The following is a 19502-nucleotide window of genomic DNA, read 5'->3' as shown; positions in this document are numbered from 1 at the left end:
AGTTATTGGGCTGAAGAGCTTTGTAGCTAAATCTTTGCATTTTGCCATGATTAATTCCTCAGCGGGGAGGAAGTAGTAGTAGAATGGCCAGGCCAGAGTGCATATAGTTTTAAGGCTCTCGCTGCATATTCACAAATTATTCTACAGAATGTTTATATATATATTACCACCATTCCCACTGATAGATGAGACTATCCTTTTTATTTTGTTTTTCAAGCTGAAAATGGGCCTTCTTAAATGTGTCAATATAATTACGCCCTCCTAGACACAGTTCTAGGCTATATTCACAGGCCCTAGAGTCTAGGGAATCTGGCAAACAGTGGCTATCTCTAAAAGCAAGCCCTGGGCATCCTGGTCATCAAGAAAGACTCACCAAGCTCCTAATTCGTTCTGTGCTGAGTTACTTGCTATACTAGAATGCTCTATGAGATTAGCATCAGCCTTCCTGGTACTTTCAGATTAAGAATGGAAATGGATTTCCGGAATATAAAGCTGGAAAGAACTAGATTCCAAATGAAGAGTTCTGGGATTTGAATACAAAAAGCCAATGGCACCAAGGTGATAGTAAGGGCTTCTCCCCAGATGACAACAATTATATGAAAGGAAATAGTTTCATTTTCCTCCCTGTGTCCCACTCCTTCCCTATTTCTTTCGTATCTTCCTCCCTCCCTCCCTCCCTTCCTTCCTTCTTCACCTCCTTTCTGCCTTCACTAAACTGGGAGGATGAATACATCACATTAGGGAGAAAGTAAGAAGACACCAATAACAGGGGTATGCCCATTGTTGTACTGAGCCTTAGCTTTGCTGTCCACGACTGCACACTTCCAGAAAACAGACATAGAATCTAGTTTGTTGTTTACTCAGTGCACAGCAGCGTACTTGGAACTTAGATGTCTAATAAACATGAACTAAGGGGAATGCACTTTTCCCCTTTGCTTTCTAACAATGTAGAAGGGGCTTCAGAAATAGAATCTGCTGGTAGCTGGAGATATTCTCAACAAGGTTTGCACCTTCATGTGAGGTCATGGTCCCCACTGCGTGTCCTGGGAGGGAAGAAGACCACATTCCCTTGCAAGCACACTTTTCTCTCCTCTTCTTGCTCACTCGCTGCTACTTTATAAATTGTCTTATCCTTTTTTTTTTTTTCTTACCTTGAGCATGGACATTTTATACATGGAGTTGGCAGTATTTATGTTGCTGGTAATTTGGTAGTTAGCCTGTGTTTTAGTTGATGGTTATTTACTGTGTTTATCTCTGCTGGTTTATTTTATTGGGCCTTACCATTTTTCAAAAGTTTAGTTTGCTGCAAGGCTGGTTTCTTCTCCAGTTTTTGGTCTCAGTTGTTTTGCATTTTTATGGACCATTTACTAACTTTACAGTTGGCTATAGATTGCCTTAAATAGCTTGTTAAGATACACAATCTTGGGGAACATGTGATGAAAGCAACTGAAAGAAGTGGGCTTCTTCCTCCATTAACTGAGATTAGTGTTAATTACAGATTTTGCTTTCTTCCTTTTGTCCTTGAATATTATTCCACTGTGAGCCACTTTAACTGAAGAGCTTCAGGTGTTTTCTGTTTTCAAAGTAGGTGGGGAGATGAGCGCTTGAATTCAAAGAACAATGTGCATTTATTCAGTTACTTCAGATTGTATTGTCTGAGTGGTAGGATGCATTTTGCTTCAGCCATTTTATAACCGTGCAATCGAAAGCTGAATTGTCAAGGTCAGCTGAGCAAATGAGACTGTTCTGGTGAAATGATGAATGGCAGTTACAGGCAATGGTGGGAGAAAGTAGGTTTCCTCCTAGCCCTATATGACAGCTGATTTTCCATGGCAGTAACATATTAACTTGATTACATGTCAGCGGCTCTGTAATTTGTTAACTCATTTGATTAGAACATGTTGCTAATTCAGTCAAGGTTTCCAGTTGTACACATTCATTTTTGCTTCTGGGTCTTTGCATATGCTATTTTCTCCTCCTAGAACACTTGTCCATTTGTCCACTGGTTCTTCACATGACTAAATCTTACATGGTCTCCAAAATCTCCATTTAAATGTCACTTCCTCGAAGAGGATTTACCAAACGCAATCCAAATTTTACCTCCTGGCCTACTTATTCATAGCATCCTCTATCTTTTCTTGTTAACACTTTAAGTAGTTGGTGATTATATCTGTTTGTGCAACTGTCTACTCTTGGTCTCTGTATTTAGTGGTAAGTGAAAGAGTCTGGTTTTCTCAGTACTGTATTCTGACTTCTGAGTAGGTGTTTAAGGGAATAATTCTTGACTGAATGTGTGTATGTGTGAACTGTTTCCAGACAAGGAACTAAGGAACTTCCATACCCTCCTTTTATCACAGATCGTGACTCTTAACCTGGAATGGCTGGCTTCCAAGTCAGTGACACCATATGTTTAGTCACCAGCAGCAACTCCCATATCTCATGACCTAAGGTTAATTGTCATCATTGTTGGAAATAAATGGAGATGAACCACAGATTGATAGAAGCAAAGCAGAAGTAAAACAGTTGCTGTAATCAGTGTAGATTAAACAAAATTTTTTAAACAGGTAGTTACTCTCATTATAAAGTGAAATGCTTATTATAAAAAGTAACACATTCAGAAATGAATAAAGTAATCACAAGTATTCATAATCTTTTCACCAAGAAAAAATGATTGGTTTACATTTGTAATGTTTGCTTATATTTTAAGTACATATATTTAAGTGTACATCAAATATTGTAATTGTGCATTATATAGAGTATTTAAAAAAACAGAATTGAGGTTGCACTAGATATACAGTTTCCACTTTTTTAAAACATTTTATTGTGTGCTTTTTCTCACACCATTGAATATGATTCTTCATTTTATGTTTATATCATCACTGATTTAACTTTTGACTAATCATTAAGGACATTCAGAACTATTTCCTTTTTTTCCCATGTAAATTGTTGGTAACATTTCAATTAATTCTTTATATAAATCTTGGTCTACCTTGTTATTTTGTCAGCTAAATCCACGCCCAGAATTCTTTTTTTGATGGCAGCTGCTGCTTAAATTAAAGCCACATGGGGAGGAATGAGGAGGGAAATGTCAGGGAGAGAAGTAAGGAAAGGAAGGAATATACCACTGCGTCGGATACCTAGAAAAGAAAACGCACTGCAACAGAGAGCTGGGCGTGGTGGACAGGCTGGTGCCCCGAGACCCCTGGCAGCCCTGGTCTGGGATACTGAGGTGCACATTCTCAGCATTGCCTGGTTAGGGGTGTTGGCATGTTGTCTTTCTCTTGTGCGATCTCAGAGGTGCACGCGTGTGTCAGGTGGACTTGCAAAGCTCTTCACCTCAACAGTGTATCATCATGGCAGAGGAACTGCAGTGCCTTTTATGAGTCTTCTTTGCATCTTCAAGTTTCTCTTCCCTGTTCTCTTTTCCCTCTACCCACAAATGTGCACAGTGTTTCTTTCCTTAAACCAGCCTCTTCTTGGGCCACCCAGTATAGACCTCACCAAAATAGTTTTTCAGGATAATTTCCCATGTACATTTCCAACAATATGAAATTGTGTACATAAATCATGGTACATCTATGTTATGGTATTCCATGATATTAAACTATGTTGTAGAATAATAATCATTTGGTGATTTGTCCAAGGTGTATATTATGAGGAAATGATTAAAAAATAGACTCTCTGGTACGCTTTTCTCTGTGAGTGCATCTTTATGGCCGGAAAGGTTGAGGGCTGGGAACAAAATAAAGGAGTCATGGTGCGAGACACTTACCTGTGTTTTCCAAATTTTTTGCAGTGAATTATTCTAAACATGGGAGTGTGCAGGGTATTAAAAGTTATTTCTTATGGCAAAGAGACGGACATCGGTTGACACCGTCTCACCCAGGTGGTCTGTAACTCCTTGTCATTGTGTTTCTGGCTGTCAAGCTCATGCCACTGACCTCAAAACACTACCCACAGCAATCATTGGTTGAGACCTACTCTGTGCCTTACAAAAAGCCCTCAAGATACACAGTCAGCCAAGGTGGGGATCTCCGTCCGCTGAAAACCCCAGTGGAGGGGGAGACAACCTCTGCCCTCTGTGACCTGTAAGGCCCTGGATGGTGTCCACCCTAGCTCTCTCTTGGGCCATGATTCTTCTCCTGTGGCCACCCTCCCTTGGTTTCTTTTCCTGTTGGCACCATGTGGTCCTTCTGTACTTCCATTGTCCTGCACACGTCCCCTCCTGGCCTGTGGCCTGGCTCGTCTCTCATGTTGGCACCAGATGCATCGTCATGGCCACTCGCTTCCTTCGTGCAGCTCTCTCCCGAGTGTCCTCTTCCCAGTCCTTCCTCTTCCCCAGCTTTATGCTTTTTCAGAGTACGTATCGCACGGCATACTCACTGTGTATTAGTGAGCTCAACCCCACACTGGTATAGAGGTTTATGAGGGAAGAGACTTGATTTCTTTTGCTGAGACCACAGTGCCTAGGAGAGTGCCTGGCATGTTGACCAGGTGAATTATGGGTGAGTGAACCAGCGGTTCCTGAAAGTCCTGCTCCGTGCTGTGATAGAGGACTCACGGGCGGGGGCAGCGGAAGAGAAGCTTGCTCAGGCAAGTGCCCTCGAGAGTGTGTCATCTGGACCTTTAATATTCTGCTCACAGTCTAACTTCCCTGTTATTTCTCACCACTTCCCCTTATTCAATCAGAGCAGTAGCCAACTGAGGCTCTGTACAGCTTCCTCTGTGTACCTCTCATTTGTCTTCCTTCTCCTATTTTTCTTCCACTGGATTTTCCCCCACCCACAACACTATGCTCATCACAGTTCCATCCATTTTTCAAGGCCAAGCTCAGACAACACCTCCTCTGCAAGGCTTCCTCTCATCCCTGTAAATGCTGTCCCTCCACCCCATCTCCTTCCTGTTGAAAACATGCCCTTTCCCATTGGCCTCCTTACATTCTGTGTGATCGATACATGAGCATGTTTCCTTTCACTCTGTTTCACTCACTTAAGAGTACCCAAAGGCACGCTGTCCATTCTTTATTCCACTCAGAGTCCTGCCTGTTCACAGCAGGTGCCAGGACAAGTTTTATTGTATGTGTAGAATGCGTGGCTGAAGGAAGTGGAAGGAAAATTATGTGGTGCATTCTTCTGGTTTGTCCAATGGGAAGAGATGTATTTTACAATGTTGGATCATTTTTAACTTTTGAGAGGCTCCTTCTGGGATAAAAAGTACCATGGTTTGGTTGAGAAGGTAAGATAGAATTCCGGGCTGGGTAGAAGAATGGATGAGAAGTTGGAAGAGGTGGGCTTGAGTCCTGACTCTCAAAAGGAGGTGACCTGGGCCCTCTGTCTCACACTCTGTCGGCCTCATTCTCCTGGCCTGTAAAATAGGATGGAGGGGCAGGGGAGGCGGGGTGTGTATGAGTTCAGTGTATGATCTATCTCAAGTCCTTATCAAGTTCAGACTGCCTGTGATCCTCTCGCTTGATTAGGAAAACCTCTGGGTTTCACATCTATGTTCCTAGCTGTCATTTTCAGAGCAAGTTATACCACTGCTGTGAGAAACAGGCTGGGGAGAAACTTAGTGGAAATGCTTATGATATCAAATTTTATTATTTTTTTAAAAATCAATCCTTGTTTCTTAGGGCACTTTCCATTTGGAATGCAAAAGGTTTAAGACTGGCTCCTTGGAAAGTCTTTAGTGAGTACCTTCTAGACCAGGGATTTGGAAATTTGTTAGAAAATCATTCCCAGAGTGCTTTGAATTTTTAAGTTATAAACTCTGAAGTTTATTTAAGAGGGTTTAATTTCACAATCTTCTAGATTAAATTGCATTGTGAGACTTCTTGTCTCCCACCCCCATCTTGATACACACCCCTTGAATTGTAATTTTTTGTAAGTCCACCTACTGTGGGATACCCTGACAATGATTTGAAAAAAGGGTGAGTGGGAGTGAATAGTGTAGAAATTCCAATTGTGTCTACCAAACAGCTATTCCTAGCTTTCTAATGAAAGTTTGCTGAGAGCTGATTCACATAGGAAAGACTTCAAGGCCTTTCCATGAAGAGTTGGAAACCTGATGGATGGCTGGGTTCTTCTTTTCTTCAGTCTCCCAGAGCCTACCCTGGGAGAAATAACTGCTTTCTGCTTAGCCTTCAAGGAACATCTAGAATGTTAGGATTTGCAAGGTTGGGAAGAAGATTGGATAGGACAAGCACAAACCCCCTCACCCAAATTCAAACTTTCTCTTTAGTCTTTAAGATCCCCTAGTCTCCATGGGATTCACTCACTTGTGAGGTGCTTGAGATGACTCAAGTTTCCTAGGGGATGGTAGTGTGGTGAAAAGGTCAACATTTTTGTCTAAACCATTGAAGAACCCTCTGTAGTTGGAACCTAAACCCTAGTGAAGCATCAGGGAAAGGTGAAACATCGTCCCCTGAGTTCTAGTGCTTTTCTAGTTCCTTACCAGATCTGTACTGAGGAATACCACTAAGCATTCCAGGCACAAGGCCAGGAGTTCTTTCAAAGATGACATATGCTTGATCAGAACTAGCTGCATAATTTGCAGAGTCCGGTACCTGTTGAAAGTTGGGCCTCTTGTTCTAGTATCATTGAGAATTTCAAGGTGGCCACAGCAGAGCATCAAGTATGGGACCTGTCTGAGCACAGGGCCCTGTGCAGCTGCATGGGTCGCACGCCCATGAAGTAATCCCTATTATTTGACAACAACCTAAGAGTCACCTAGGAAAAAGCCAGGCCTACACATTGACCAAGAAGTTTTTCCTTATCTGATCATATGCCCACTGAGATAATAGAGTAACATCCGTGCTAGGGACTTTACCAATATGACTGTCCCATAGGGAGACCGCCTCTGTTGCCACGGGGTCTCTCTTCCATGCATGTTGTGGGCTGGACTCAGCTTCCGTTACCCTCCCCATCTACCTGCACTGCAACTGCCTGCTCAAGCATTGACTGGACCTGGGTAGTCATACTCTGTTTAGAAAGTGAAACAACATCATAGGTACAACATGGATGACCATGAAGACACACAAGGATGCAGGTGTTTATGCTTTCAGTTCATTTAAATCTTCCTCATTTCTCTCTCCTCCCTCCTTCCTCCGTCCCTCCCTCTTTATGGTATAAGCTGAGACATTCCCACTCGCTCATTTTTTTATTGCCGATGATAACAGAAAGATTAATCGAAATATGTGCAGTTATACCTAAAAATGGTAGATCTCTTTTAATGTAAAAGAAAAGGCTATCTCTGATTTTAAAAAAAATAGGTTGTATGCTGTCCTGTCCTTTTTTTGTTGGACTTAACACAGTAAGTGTACTTCCAAGTGTCATTTTAAAATGCTAAAAACACCTGCAAAAATTACATCCTTTGTGGTTTCCTTTTAATTATAACATTTGGGAAATTAGAATAGGGAGCCATGATAATTCCAGTAAAGTAAGATAATGAATTACACATTTAAAATGAAGCCACCTTCAAATACAATTATTCTTGATGTTCTCTCCTTGATAATGACACACTCACATTTATATTTTACAATCTACTGAGGTTTATTATCCCAAATAATTATCATTGATTATGGAAATAGGTGCATTTTGGAGTATGATTATTAAATATGTAATATTTAACAGAAATGATCCAGTGTGAGCAGCAACTTGTATCACTGCATATCTAAAAATACTCTCTAACTTTGGAATGACTCTCCCCTCATACTGTTTGTGATTTAAGACTGAGCATCTTTATGGTATTTTTTGTTTGTTTTTTAAATGTTACTCTTATTTTTGAGGAAACAGGTATCATTGTTTACCAAAGGTATTTTGCTTTCAGTAGAAAACAACCAAAGTTTCTACCTATTTAGAGACTGGTCACAGAAAGGAAATCACAAGTCTTCATTAAGAATTAAAATGGTATTCTCTCTCTGATTTCTGACTCAGTACTTTACAGTACTACTTTCAGGGGCCAGAGCAATGGCCTCAAGCACCTGATCTTGACAGCTTCCCTTAATGCACATACTTCCCTTTCTCCATCCCAATAAGTGAAGGCTTCCCCTAAGGATGACCTGTGATTTCACCAACCCGGAGACTCTTAGATCCTCCTCCAAGCTGCTCCAGACCATCCTTCCTCTGCCCACTGGAGCACTTCTGAGCCTCACTTGGGACATCTGCCTGTCCCACTTTTTGCCTTTCGCACTCTTTGCCTGTCTGTACTGTTGCCTTCTCCTCCCCTTCCAGACATTTCCTTCTAAGCCTTTCATCATTCTAAGTTGTGATATTATCTTCAGTGATTCTTTGAAACTAACTCATCCTGCAATCTAGTTACTTAAATAGCACTCCCTTCTTCAGCCTGGAGACTTTCTTTGATTTCTCACTTTTCCTGTAAGTCTTGTCTTGTCTCCATTTACTTCCCTATCCAATTAAGTCCCTCATCTCCAGCACTTGAGCCATCTGCTTCCCAGATCATCAGATGGTCCTTCTGTTCTTCCACTTATGTGAGTCCCATTGATTCTAGAACCATTGCGCTATCTCCCTGCCCTAAGCCTATATCTAGACATCTGAGCTCAGTGCAACGGAGAAAACCACATCAACACAGAGATCAGTGCCCCTGTAAATTAAGTCTCTAAGCTTGAATGATGCCCAGCCAGCCCTTTCTGCTCATTTCCTCCATTAGTTCTCTTGCCCACTGGCCTCTTCATTATTAGAAATAATGTTCCTGACTCTTTTACTTCTAACCGCGCCATTATTTCTCCTCACTCTTATGAAGAGGAGTCATTAGGCAGAGGAGCTTGTTTCTGACTCCGTATAGAACACAGGAGTCCTAAGAGAGCAGCACCTTTAAATCCCACGTCTGCTTTGCATTCATCCTTTTCTTCTTCTTCCTGTCCCAATGAAAGAACTCCCCTTTTGCCTTTCTCAGACTAACTTCCCCTACCTGTACTATGGATCCTATAGGATTAATAGCTAGTATTTATTAACTAAGTTAATAGTGGTTGTGAGTACTCTTGTTGGATCCTCTCACCAACTGAGATCTAGGATTATTTTTGAGCCTGTGTTCAGATGAGGTAATTGAGGCATAAGAAAGTTGAGAGATTGTCCCATGGTCATATAGGAGCCAGAATTTGGTCTGGGCTGGCACCCGTGCCCGAACCCTTGCTCTCACCCATGGTGCTACCCTTTCCTTTCCTGCCCTCTCAGAGACCTCTCTGTCCATCAGATATTCCCAGCCTCTTTCCAGTTTTTCACTCAATCTCTCTGTCTCCTGCTTGTTCATACAAGGATTTAAATAGGCACAAGTCTATTTCGTGTGTTAAAATGAGCACCCATTCTCCTAAAACCAACACCTTCCCTTTATAACTAAACCTACCAAGAAAGCGCTCTACTATATTTACATTCACTGTCTCCAGTTTCCTCTCACTCACTCCTCAGACCTCTGCAGTTCAGCCCCAGCCCAGCAAAGGTCTCTCCAAGATGAACCTCCACGTTGCGAAGGTCATTGGGTGCTCCTTGGGCTCTGCATTTTACTTGGCATTCCTGGATTATTCCATGCTACTGAGCTCTCTCTTTCTTCAGACACCCTCTTCCCTCTGCTTTCATATGTCTGCCCTTTCCTGATTTTTCTCTGTGTCTCTAACTGCTCACTCCCAGCCTCATTAGAGGCCATTTATCTCTGCCAGTCACCACGAAGTCTGTGATCTTTCTGACTTCGCAGTAAACTCCTTTGTTTTCCTTCTGCACGTGTGTCCTGGGTAACCTCACCCACTCTTGGGGCTCCAGTTCTTGTCTACATGCCGGTGAAGGCCAAGTCCACATCTTCAGCCTTGATACCTGCTTATGGCATGTATCGTGCTGCCTGTTGGACATCTCAGTTGGATGACCCTTTGTAAACACTGGCTTCTATGTGTGTAAAACTGAACTTACCTTGAAAGCAGGACAGAGAAGAGATTAAAATTGTAGGCTCTAGAATCAAACCTGATTCTGCCGGTTACTAGTGACGTTGCCATTTCTCATGTGTGAAATGATAACAGTGACCTCACAGGGTCACTGTGAGGATTAAATTCACAATACCTAGAGCAGTGCCAGGTATAGAGTGAGTCCCCTGTGGTCGTTAGCTTAGCTTCAGTGAGTGTCAACCGCTGCCCTGGCCTCTCCCACCTTGAGCGCCAGCACTGCTACAGCTGCCACTCCCCAGCCCCCTCCCTCCCCGCTGCTCTCCTCATCTCGGTGAACCATAGCAGTGTGAGGCAACACTCAGCCCCTGGTGTTTCCAGGTGCCAGGCAGGCATCTTACATGTCACATCTCACTTGATCCTGGCTACAGCCCTTTGAGGTGGGGCCTGTTACTTTCTTCAGCCTCTATAGCAATGAAGCATCCAAGGTTAAATAACTTCTTCATGGTCTCAGAACACTAGAATTTGTATTCACACCTGCTGATCTCTGGACTCAGTCTCTTTGTAATTATGTTCTGCCTTCCTACCCCCTATAGGAGTTGGACAGAAACCTGAGGGTCATCTTTGCCTTTTTCTTTCTTTTTACCACCCCCATCAAAATGCCACCAGTTGTCAAGTTTTGTCAGCTCGACCTGCTGAGTATCAGGAGAGAGCTTCACTTCATTTTTTTTTTTTTTTTTTTTTTTTGAGACAGAGTCTCTCTCTGTCGCCCAGGCTGGAGTGCAGTGGTGCGATCTCCACTCACTGCAAGCTCCGCCTCCCGGGTTCCCGCCATTCTCCTGCCTCAGCCTCCCGAGTAGCTGGGACTACAGGCGCCTGCCACCGCACCCGGCTAATTTTTTGTATGTTAAGTAGAGACGGCGTTTCACCGTGTTAGTCAGGATGGTCTCGATCTCCTGACCTCGTGATCCGCCCGTCTCGGCTTCCCAAAGTGCTGGGATTACAGGCGTGAGCCACCGCGCACTTCTTTATCCTCGCACCAGGATAATAAATTCTGGTTTTAATATCTAATGTGATGTTGTAACTGAGCACCTACTTTTTTTTTTTTTTTTTTTTTTTTGAGGTGGAGTTTTGCTCTTGTCTGCCAGGCTGGAGTACAGTGGCGATATCTCAGTTCACTGCAACCTCTGCCTCCCGGGTTCAAGCCATTCTCCTGCCTCAGTCTCCCGAGTAGCTGGGATTACAGGTGCCCGCCACTACACCTGGCTAATTTTTATATTTTTAGTAGTGACGGGGTTTCACTGTGTTCACCAGGCTGGTCTCAAACTCCTGACTTCAGGTGATCTGCCTTCCTCCCAAAGTGCTGGATTACAGGTGTGAGCCTCTGTGCCTGGCCAACTGAGCACCTGCTTTTTAAAAATTGAGCACGGTGTCAGGTACTGTGCTAGGCAAGAGACTACAACAGTCTGTAAGAGAGATGGGGTCCCTGTCCCCCCAGGCTCCTGATCAGTAAGTGACAGTCAGTGTGTCACACCTGAGCATGGGGTTCTGAGCCCAGAATTTGGTAATACCTAGGATCAAGGCAAACAGTTGACTTGGGTCCTGCTCTGTCATCTACTTAAGTTTCTACCACTAACTTGTCACTGTCTTCTTGTATTGTTCCTGCACCCATCTGTTTTCTACAGAACCCCAGGAGTATGTGTTCTTCAACAGTCCTGGCCCAAGACATTTCTCTGCCACCTCCTTTAAGATCAAGTTCAGAGTCATTAACGTAACATCCAAGGCTTTTCACTGTCTGGCTTCTGTTGTCCTCTTGAACTTCATATCTTGCCACCTCTCCTATAGCAAGCCCACATCTGATTTTACTAGCTTTCTTTGAGTTTCTATATCATGCAAGAGAAAGAATGACCCAGATTAGATATATGCTTCTTCAGGAAGCTCTGCTTGATCCTAGGTACTACCAAATTCTGGACTCAGTACCCCATGCTCATATGTGACACACTGACTGTCTCTTACAGACCCGGAGCCTGGTGGGGACAGGGACCACATCTCTCTTACAGACTGTTGAAGCCTCTTGCCTAACACAGTACTTGACACTGTGTTCAATTTTTAAAAAGTAGTTGCTCAGTTAAAATGTCACATTAAATATTAAAACTCAGAACTAGTTGCCTCCTTGAGACCATGCAGCTCACTAGTAGCAACAGTTGTGATTGGCAGCAGAGATTTTATTACCGAACTTGAATTCAAGTCCTGCCTCTGCTGCTTACGTACTCTAAGCTTCAGTTTCCTGCTTTGTTAAAAGGGATGAGAAATATGCTTTCTAAGGCTGGAAGAACAAGTGACGGAGGGCATGCTGACTGTCAAACACAGAACCTGTTTCTTTTTTTGTTTGTTTGTTTTTGCTGCCAGGGTTCCAGATGTCATTTTGCTTTTTTTTTTCTTTTTTTATTTATTTGTTTTTTTATTATACTTTAAGTTCTAGGGTACATGTGCACAACGTGCAGGTTTGTTACATATGTACACATGTGCCATGTTGGTGTGCTGCACCCACCAACACGTCATTTACATTAGGTATATCTCCTAATGCTATCCCTCCCCCCTCCCCCTACCCCACGACAGGCTCCAGTTTGTGATGCGCAGAACTTGTTTCTATAAACAGTCCTCAGATGGTAGGTTTCCATCCGAACGCCCAGTGCTCAGTGTAGCATTTTTGGCTGTGCACACGTGACACTGTCAAAGCCAGCTCTACTGGTGTGCGCACTGAGCTCTCATTCACAGAAAATAAAATCAAGAGTACAGTTCATTCCATTAGGGAAATGCTTAGGTTTTAAAAAGTATTTGATACAGTGATTCTTTTTGACTATGTAAATATCTCTAGAAAGACTGAACTCTACTGAAGTGTGAAGATACCAACTTGGAATCCTTCCTAAGGTTCTGTTTAATTTTAACGAAGTCCTAAGACTACTTAATGCAATTGCATATGGGCTAGTCTTCATGACTGGCAAATGCTTTTCATTTAGATTTGTATGGCTGATTTCTCATGCTAAGGTACAGATTATTTTTGTTTGTCCGTAGAATAAATATATTGTTATCTAACAAGTTTCAATGAAATATTTAATACTTTTATTTTATATCACAAATTTGAACGTTGCTCATAAACTGAGTTAATAGGCGGTATTTTGGAAGCAGGCTGCCATGAGTTCACATCCTGGCTCCACTACCTATTACCACTGTGACCTTGGAGAAGGTGTTCAACATATCCAAACTTTTGGATTCCTCATCTGTAAAATGGAGATACTGTTTGCTGCCTTTAGAATTTGCTGGGTGGACAAGGGAGATTATGTGCAAATCACCCCACACAGCACCAACCATGTAAGAGATACTCAGTTCTGCCTAAAAACGCCACCATACTGTAGTCCCAGCTGCTCAGGAGACTGAGAGAGGAGGATTGCTTGAGCCCAGGAGGTCAAGGCTGCAATGAGCCATGATCACACCACTGCACTCCAACCTGGACAACAAAGCAAGACCCTGTCTCAAAAAACAACCCCAAAACGAAATCCACCAGACTTCTTACTCTCAATATTTCCCCACGTTATTAAACTGGAAAGAGAACTATTTGAAGTGTTTGTTCGCTCATGACTAAGTAGTTGTTTCCAATCTGAATTTTGCACATTATTCAAGGAAGAAGATTTATGGTGACTTTTCTGTAGCCAAGCTTTTTAGCTGTATCTGCCCTCTACCACAACAGAAAAATGTATAAGCTTAAGAATTATAGTTCAAGCGTGGTGGGGTGGGGGGGTGGGGTAGCTGGCAGTGTCTAACCCAACCCCAATCCCAACCCTGAAAAAAAAATGAAGAAATACAGTTTCTGCTGCTTAATAAGAATAGTTAAACTTTGCAATAATTAAATATAATATTTGATAAGAAATCAGCTTGTGTTATTATTTTAGTGAGTTGTTTTAAAATTCCCGATGACCTAAATCCCTTTATTTTACCACCACTATGAATCTGTTCACAATCTCACAACTCCCATAACTCCTATGTTGCATAACTATTAATTACAGCAGGAACTTGATGAACCTACATGCAGTATAACTATCTATAAAGTAGTAAAGATGCCAGTTTGATTACTGTTTATAATTATTATTGGTACTCAGTTATTTACCATGATTATCTTGAGAAGTGTGAGAAGTGTAAAACATAACAGCTAACTTTTTGGAGTGGAGTGTTTGTTTCATGAAATTATTGGGAAATGTAATATTTATAAAAAGATGTTTCAATTTGTGCATGGCTATTGGCTTTTAAGTACCTTACTGCTTTTCTCCTGATATTCCTTCCTATTAAATGCTTTCCTTAATTGATGTCTGTGCTCTCTCTCTCTCTACCTCCCTGGCAGTCTTTTCCCTATAAAAGGACCCATCTGTCTAAGGTAGAGATTCTCCATTTTTATATACTCATCAATGCTAAGCTGCATGGAGTAGACGTGCTTCTCATTTAGAAGTCTTGTTTAACTCTGCTTTTTCAATACAGTTTTTGTTTTGTTTGTTTTCCTTCAAGTAAAATCTGTTCTTTTCAGCCTGAGTTCAAGTACCCAAAAGTATGTCTAATTCCTAATCATAGTCCTAAAGCAAAGAATGCATTTTAATCTTGCTAATCCATGGTAATTAATAGTAATATTTGGAAAACTGATGCCCTTTTGAATATGTGACTCTGTATAGAGAGACTGAGAGAGAGAGAGAAAAGCTCTTTAGAAAAGTGACTCATTTTCATTTGATTTTATTAGACTTGAATTTGAGAGGCAACAGCGTGAAGAACTTGAAAAATTAGAAAGTAAAAGGTAAGCCACATGGGTTTCAAGTTTCAACACTACTGTAGTCTGGATTCCTGTGTTAATATCCTGGACTGATTTCATCTGCGTCTGCTTCAGTACTTCGCTCTTGCTCTGTGTCTGTTATTTACATGTCTAATGACTGCAGGTCTTTTAGTTTTGTTTTGTTTTTGTTTTTGTTTTTGGAGTAGTTGGTTTTTCTTCAAGTGTAAATTTTTTTAAACAGTTCGTCTTCAAATATTTATGAGAAACGAGAAATAGAGTCAGTAGGCAAATTTAACACACCAATTAAATTTAATACACCAAAATGTATTCATTTAAAATGTAGTCAAAAGTAAATCTTCTCTTAATAACATCCCCTGAGTTTTTAAAAAGCCTGAAGAATGACAGTTTCCCTTCCTTCTACCTCCCTGCTTTTAAAACATCTTTCCTGATACTGTTTAGCCGTTTGTATTTCCCCATGTATAATTTGCTTTTCTTATTCTTTGCTCACTTTTCTTTTGTGTATGGGGGCACAGGGTGGAGGGAAAAATGGCTGTTTCATTGATTTGAACAGTTCTTTATATGTTCTAAAATAATTCTTTACCTGATAAAACTGTATTTTCTCCTTTTCTGTCTTTCCTGTCCTATTTAACCAGCCAAGACGTAGACCAAAGATGACAATTAGAGTAAAAACTAAAACTATAGAAAATCTGCAAAGTAAATGTTTATTTTGTAGGACCTGGAGTTTAAATGTCACAAATAAATGGTCTTAGTTTCCAGCATCATCCAGGATAAACATTTGGTGGATCAGGAGGTGGAGGCCGTGTATTCCTAATCTAACTCCATGCTCTTCCTCTGGAGGCCATCCCAACCCTAAACTTTATGGTACAGTGCCCTGTGGAGATCATTTGTTCTCCAACAGAAAACACAACATGTCACCTCCCCACCAGCCTGCAAAATTACGCATGTGTATATTCTAATGGAGGCTCCAGTTAGTTTCAGTGTTATGCACTAATAAACTAACATTTTGGACCATTTGATGATCACCATTTGTCCCAAACTAGTGATTAAATGCTACGTAGTATGTAGTTTTTTAGCTGGAACAGTGAACTGTCGATTATCATGACTTTGATATTTGACCCCAATGAGATGAGGACAGCATAAGCATTTTTATTTAATGTTGTCTTGTAACTGAACTTCTGTTGAGTTTTAGTCATTGGGCTGAATAAAGTTATTCACATTTAATTTAAATTGGGCATGGTTCTTTCTCTTCGAGCTCAGGGGCCTTTTAAAATTATATCATGCATAACACATTATGATTATAGGCTCTACAAAGAAATGATATCAGAAGCCACTTCAGGAGTATAGGCAGATGATATGTTAGACAGTTAAAAAATAAAAAAATTAAACAGGATGCTGCTGGAAATTTAAAGGAAAGCAGTTGCTCTTCTTTTTTTATTTTAATGGAGGCTTTGACCTGGTCGTCTGTGCATTTTCAGAACATTTCAGTAAAGTTAGGGCAACATTTGAACAATGATCAGATAACAACCAGTCAGTGCGTTGCATTTCAGGAAACTCATAGAAGAAATGGAGGAAAAGCAGAAATCAGACAAGGCCGAACTGGAGCGGATGCAACAGGAGGTGGAGACCCAGCGCAAGGAGACAGAAATCGTGCAGCTCCAGATTCGTAAGCAGGAGGAGAGCCTCAAACGCCGCAGCTTCCACATCGAGAACAAGCTAAAGGATTTGCTTGCTGAGAAGGAAAAATTTGAAGAGGAGAGGCTGAGGGAACAGCAGGAAATCGAGCTGCTGAAGAAGAGACAAGAAGAAGAGACCTTTCTCCGTGTCCAAGAAGAACTCCAACGACTCAAAGAACTCAACAACAACGAGAAGGCTGAGAAGTTTCAGATATTTCAAGAACTGGACCGGCTCCAAAAGGAAAAAGATGAACAGTATGCCAAGCTTGAACTGGAAAAAAAGAGACTGGAGGAGCAGGAGAAGGAGCAGGTCATGCTCGTGGCCCATCTGGAAGAGCAGCTCCGAGAGAAGCAGGAGATGATCCAGCTCCTGCGGCGCGGGGAGGTGCAATGGGTGGAAGAGGAGAAGAGAGACCTGGAAGGCATTCGGGAATCCCTGCTGCGGGTGAAGGAGGCTCGTGCCGGAGGGGATGAAGATGGCGAGGAGTTAGAAAAGGCTCAACTGCGCTTCTTCGAATTCAAGAGAAGGCAGCTTGTCAAGCTAGTGAACTTGGAGAAGGACCTGGTTCAGCAGAAAGACCTCCTGAAAAAAGAAGTCCAAGAAGAACAAGAGATCCTAGAGTGTTTAAAATGTGAACATGACAAAGAATCTAGATTGTTGGGAAAACATGAAGAGAGTGTCACAGATGTCACAGAAGTGGCTCACGATTTCGAGAAAATAAAGCCAGTGGAGTACAGGCTGCAATATAAAGAACGCCAGCTACAGTACCTCCTGCAGAATCACTTGCCAACTCTGTTGGAAGAAAAGCAGAGAGCATTTGAAATTCTTGACAGAGGCCCTCTCAGCTTAGATAACACTCTTTATCAAGTAGAAAAGGAAATGGAAGAAAAAGAAGAACAGCTTGCACAGTACCAGGCCAATGCAAGCCAGCTGCAAAAGCTCCAAGCCACCTTTGAATTCACTGCCAACATTGCGCGTCAGGAGGAAAAAGTGAGGAAAAAGGAAAAGGAGATTCTGGAGTCCAGAGAGAAGCAGCAGAGAGAGGCGCTGGAGCGGGCCCTGGCCAGGCTGGAGAGGAGACATTCTGCGCTGCAGAGGCGCTCCACCCTGGGCATGGAGATTGAAGAGCAGAGGCAGAAACTTGCCAGTCTGAACAGCGGCAGCAGAGAGCAGTCAGGGCTCCAGGCTAGCCTGGAGGCTGAGCAGGAAGCCCTGGAGAAGGACCAGGAGAGGTGAGATTGGGAAGGAAGGGTGTGGCATACAGTGGGTGCCAAATGAGTGCTCATTTTTCACTCCTCATGTTGTGTTTATCACTTTTTTTAAAGTTATTCTTTTAGCCTTCATATTCTCTAATACATAGGCACATGCTTGTATTTGCCAGAACTGAGGAAAGTACCCCTAAACTTGTATTTCTCCTTAGTGTCCTTGTTTTAGAATTGTTGGCCTGGAATTGAAAAACACAGGAACAAAAGCAAAGCCCATGTTCATTATCCTACTCACCTATGGAATGCGTGTGTTTTAATATTTTGATAAATGCAAGACTGAGAAAGTTTCCACTTTGATTTCTCCTTTCCTTCTTTCTTATCTCCCCTGCCTGTCTCCCTCTCTTTTCTCTTTGTTCTTCCCCTTCCGTTCCCTCCTTTCTCTTCCATTGCATCTATTTCCTCCTCCTTTTTCTTCCTTTGCCCTCTCTCTTTCCTCTCCTTCCCCTTTCTTCCTTCCCCCCTCACCCCTTTCTCGCTTGCTCCCTGTCTCTTTCCTTCTCTCCCTATGTTCCGCCCTCCTCCCTCACCTCGTTCCATCTCTGCTTCCCCGCCCTTTCTTACCAATGGTTTTGCATCTTCTCCATGACTAGCACTTGTTGAAGTAAGTATCATCCCTGGAGTTCATGGTTTGCATACAGGCTACTGATTTCTACAACCTGTTGGGAATAAAAAATAAATACTTTTCCCACCCCTATTGAGTCACAGTATTTAAGAGGAGGCCTCAGGACTCTGCATTATAAAACAATCAACCAAACCAACAAACAAAACTCCAGATGATTCTGAACACAGTGGGATATTAGAACATGTTTGGTGATTTACTGGTATTATTTTTGTTGTCATGCAAAATAAAACTAGGAAACTAGCACTCTTGTCTTGTAAGATAAGAATATTTATCTTCCTTCACCTATTTTCTGTCACCATGCTTACCAGACCATAAGTTCTCAAAATGAATAGTACGTGAATTTGAGAACACCTTTTTTGGAGCCTTGAAGACATGATGACAAGACTTACAGAAAGGCCAACAGCCACCTGGGTGATGCAAACATCACCCGATTTGGAGACTTGCAAGAGGAATTTATAGCCTGGTTCAGCCCCTTCCTATCAAGATGGTAGGATGTTCTTACCTTGGGCAGGATCTTTCATCGCTGGGCCTCAGTGTCACCACTTGTATAAGAAGAGGATGGATGAGATCACAGGGTCTTGCTGTGGGTCCAGGCTGGAGTGCAGTAGTGTGATCATAGCTCACTGCAGCCTCAAACTCCTGGGCTCAAGCAATCCGCCTGCCCCAGCCACCCAAATGGCTGGGACCCCAAGTATATACTACATGCCTGGCTTTTTATTTATTTATTTAAAGATATGGGGTCTCCCTGTGTTGCCCAGGCTGGTCTCAAACTCCTAGGTTCAAGCAGTTCTCCCACCTGAGCCTTCTGAAGTGCTGGGATTATAGGCATGAGCCACCACTCCCTGCTCAGCTGAGATCTTAAACTCAAATTGGAGAGCTGAAAGCTTGCCCTCTCTGCAGTACTTCCCCCACCCACAGCACCTCCTAAGGGGGCTGCACCAGAGGCCCAGTGTACTGGCCAGGACACCCCACCTTGGCATTTAACAGACACATGGGACCGGTTGCTGATAACAAGGCAAGACCCACTCAGAAGTGTTACTGTAGCCTTCACCCATCACACTGCCTGAAAAGGTCAGGACAACTTCCATTCAAATGATTGGGTTATGCTATGGATTATATTTACCATCACTGTCTGGTAGTTCCCTCAGGCAAAACAGCAACAAAGTAACAATCAAAAACCCTAATGCTGTTATTTCAGAGAAATAGGTTGGGGGTTTAAGAAAATGA

At 42.3% G+C, this 19502-nt stretch overlaps 1 protein-coding gene across 7 annotated transcripts in view; it reads left to right on the top strand.

The window, feature by feature from the left end:
* LOC105486875 (kinesin family member 16B) overlaps window positions 1-19502 on the top strand; it is a 310777-nt gene that overhangs the window by 183010 nt on the left and 108265 nt on the right. For 5 of the 7 annotated variants that reach the window (XM_011749957.3, XM_011749955.3, XM_071079696.1 and 2 more), the window contains exons 18-20: window positions 14277-14309; window positions 14664-14717; window positions 16262-17620. In XM_011749957.3, coding sequence (XP_011748259.2) covers window positions 14277-14309; window positions 14664-14717; window positions 16262-17620 — 1446 coding nt within the window. The remainder of the gene's footprint in view (window positions 1-14276; window positions 14310-14663; window positions 14718-16261; window positions 17621-19502) is intronic. The other 2 variants (XM_011749956.3, XM_011749953.2) reach the window with 1 other exon arrangement.

Source organism: Macaca nemestrina, chromosome 15 (genome assembly GCF_043159975.1).
Source record: "Macaca nemestrina isolate mMacNem1 chromosome 15, mMacNem.hap1, whole genome shotgun sequence".
NCBI lineage: Eukaryota > Metazoa > Chordata > Mammalia > Primates > Cercopithecidae > Macaca > Macaca nemestrina.
Note: the sequence above shows the minus strand (reverse complement) of the source record. Positions and strands in the feature narration are given on the sequence as shown.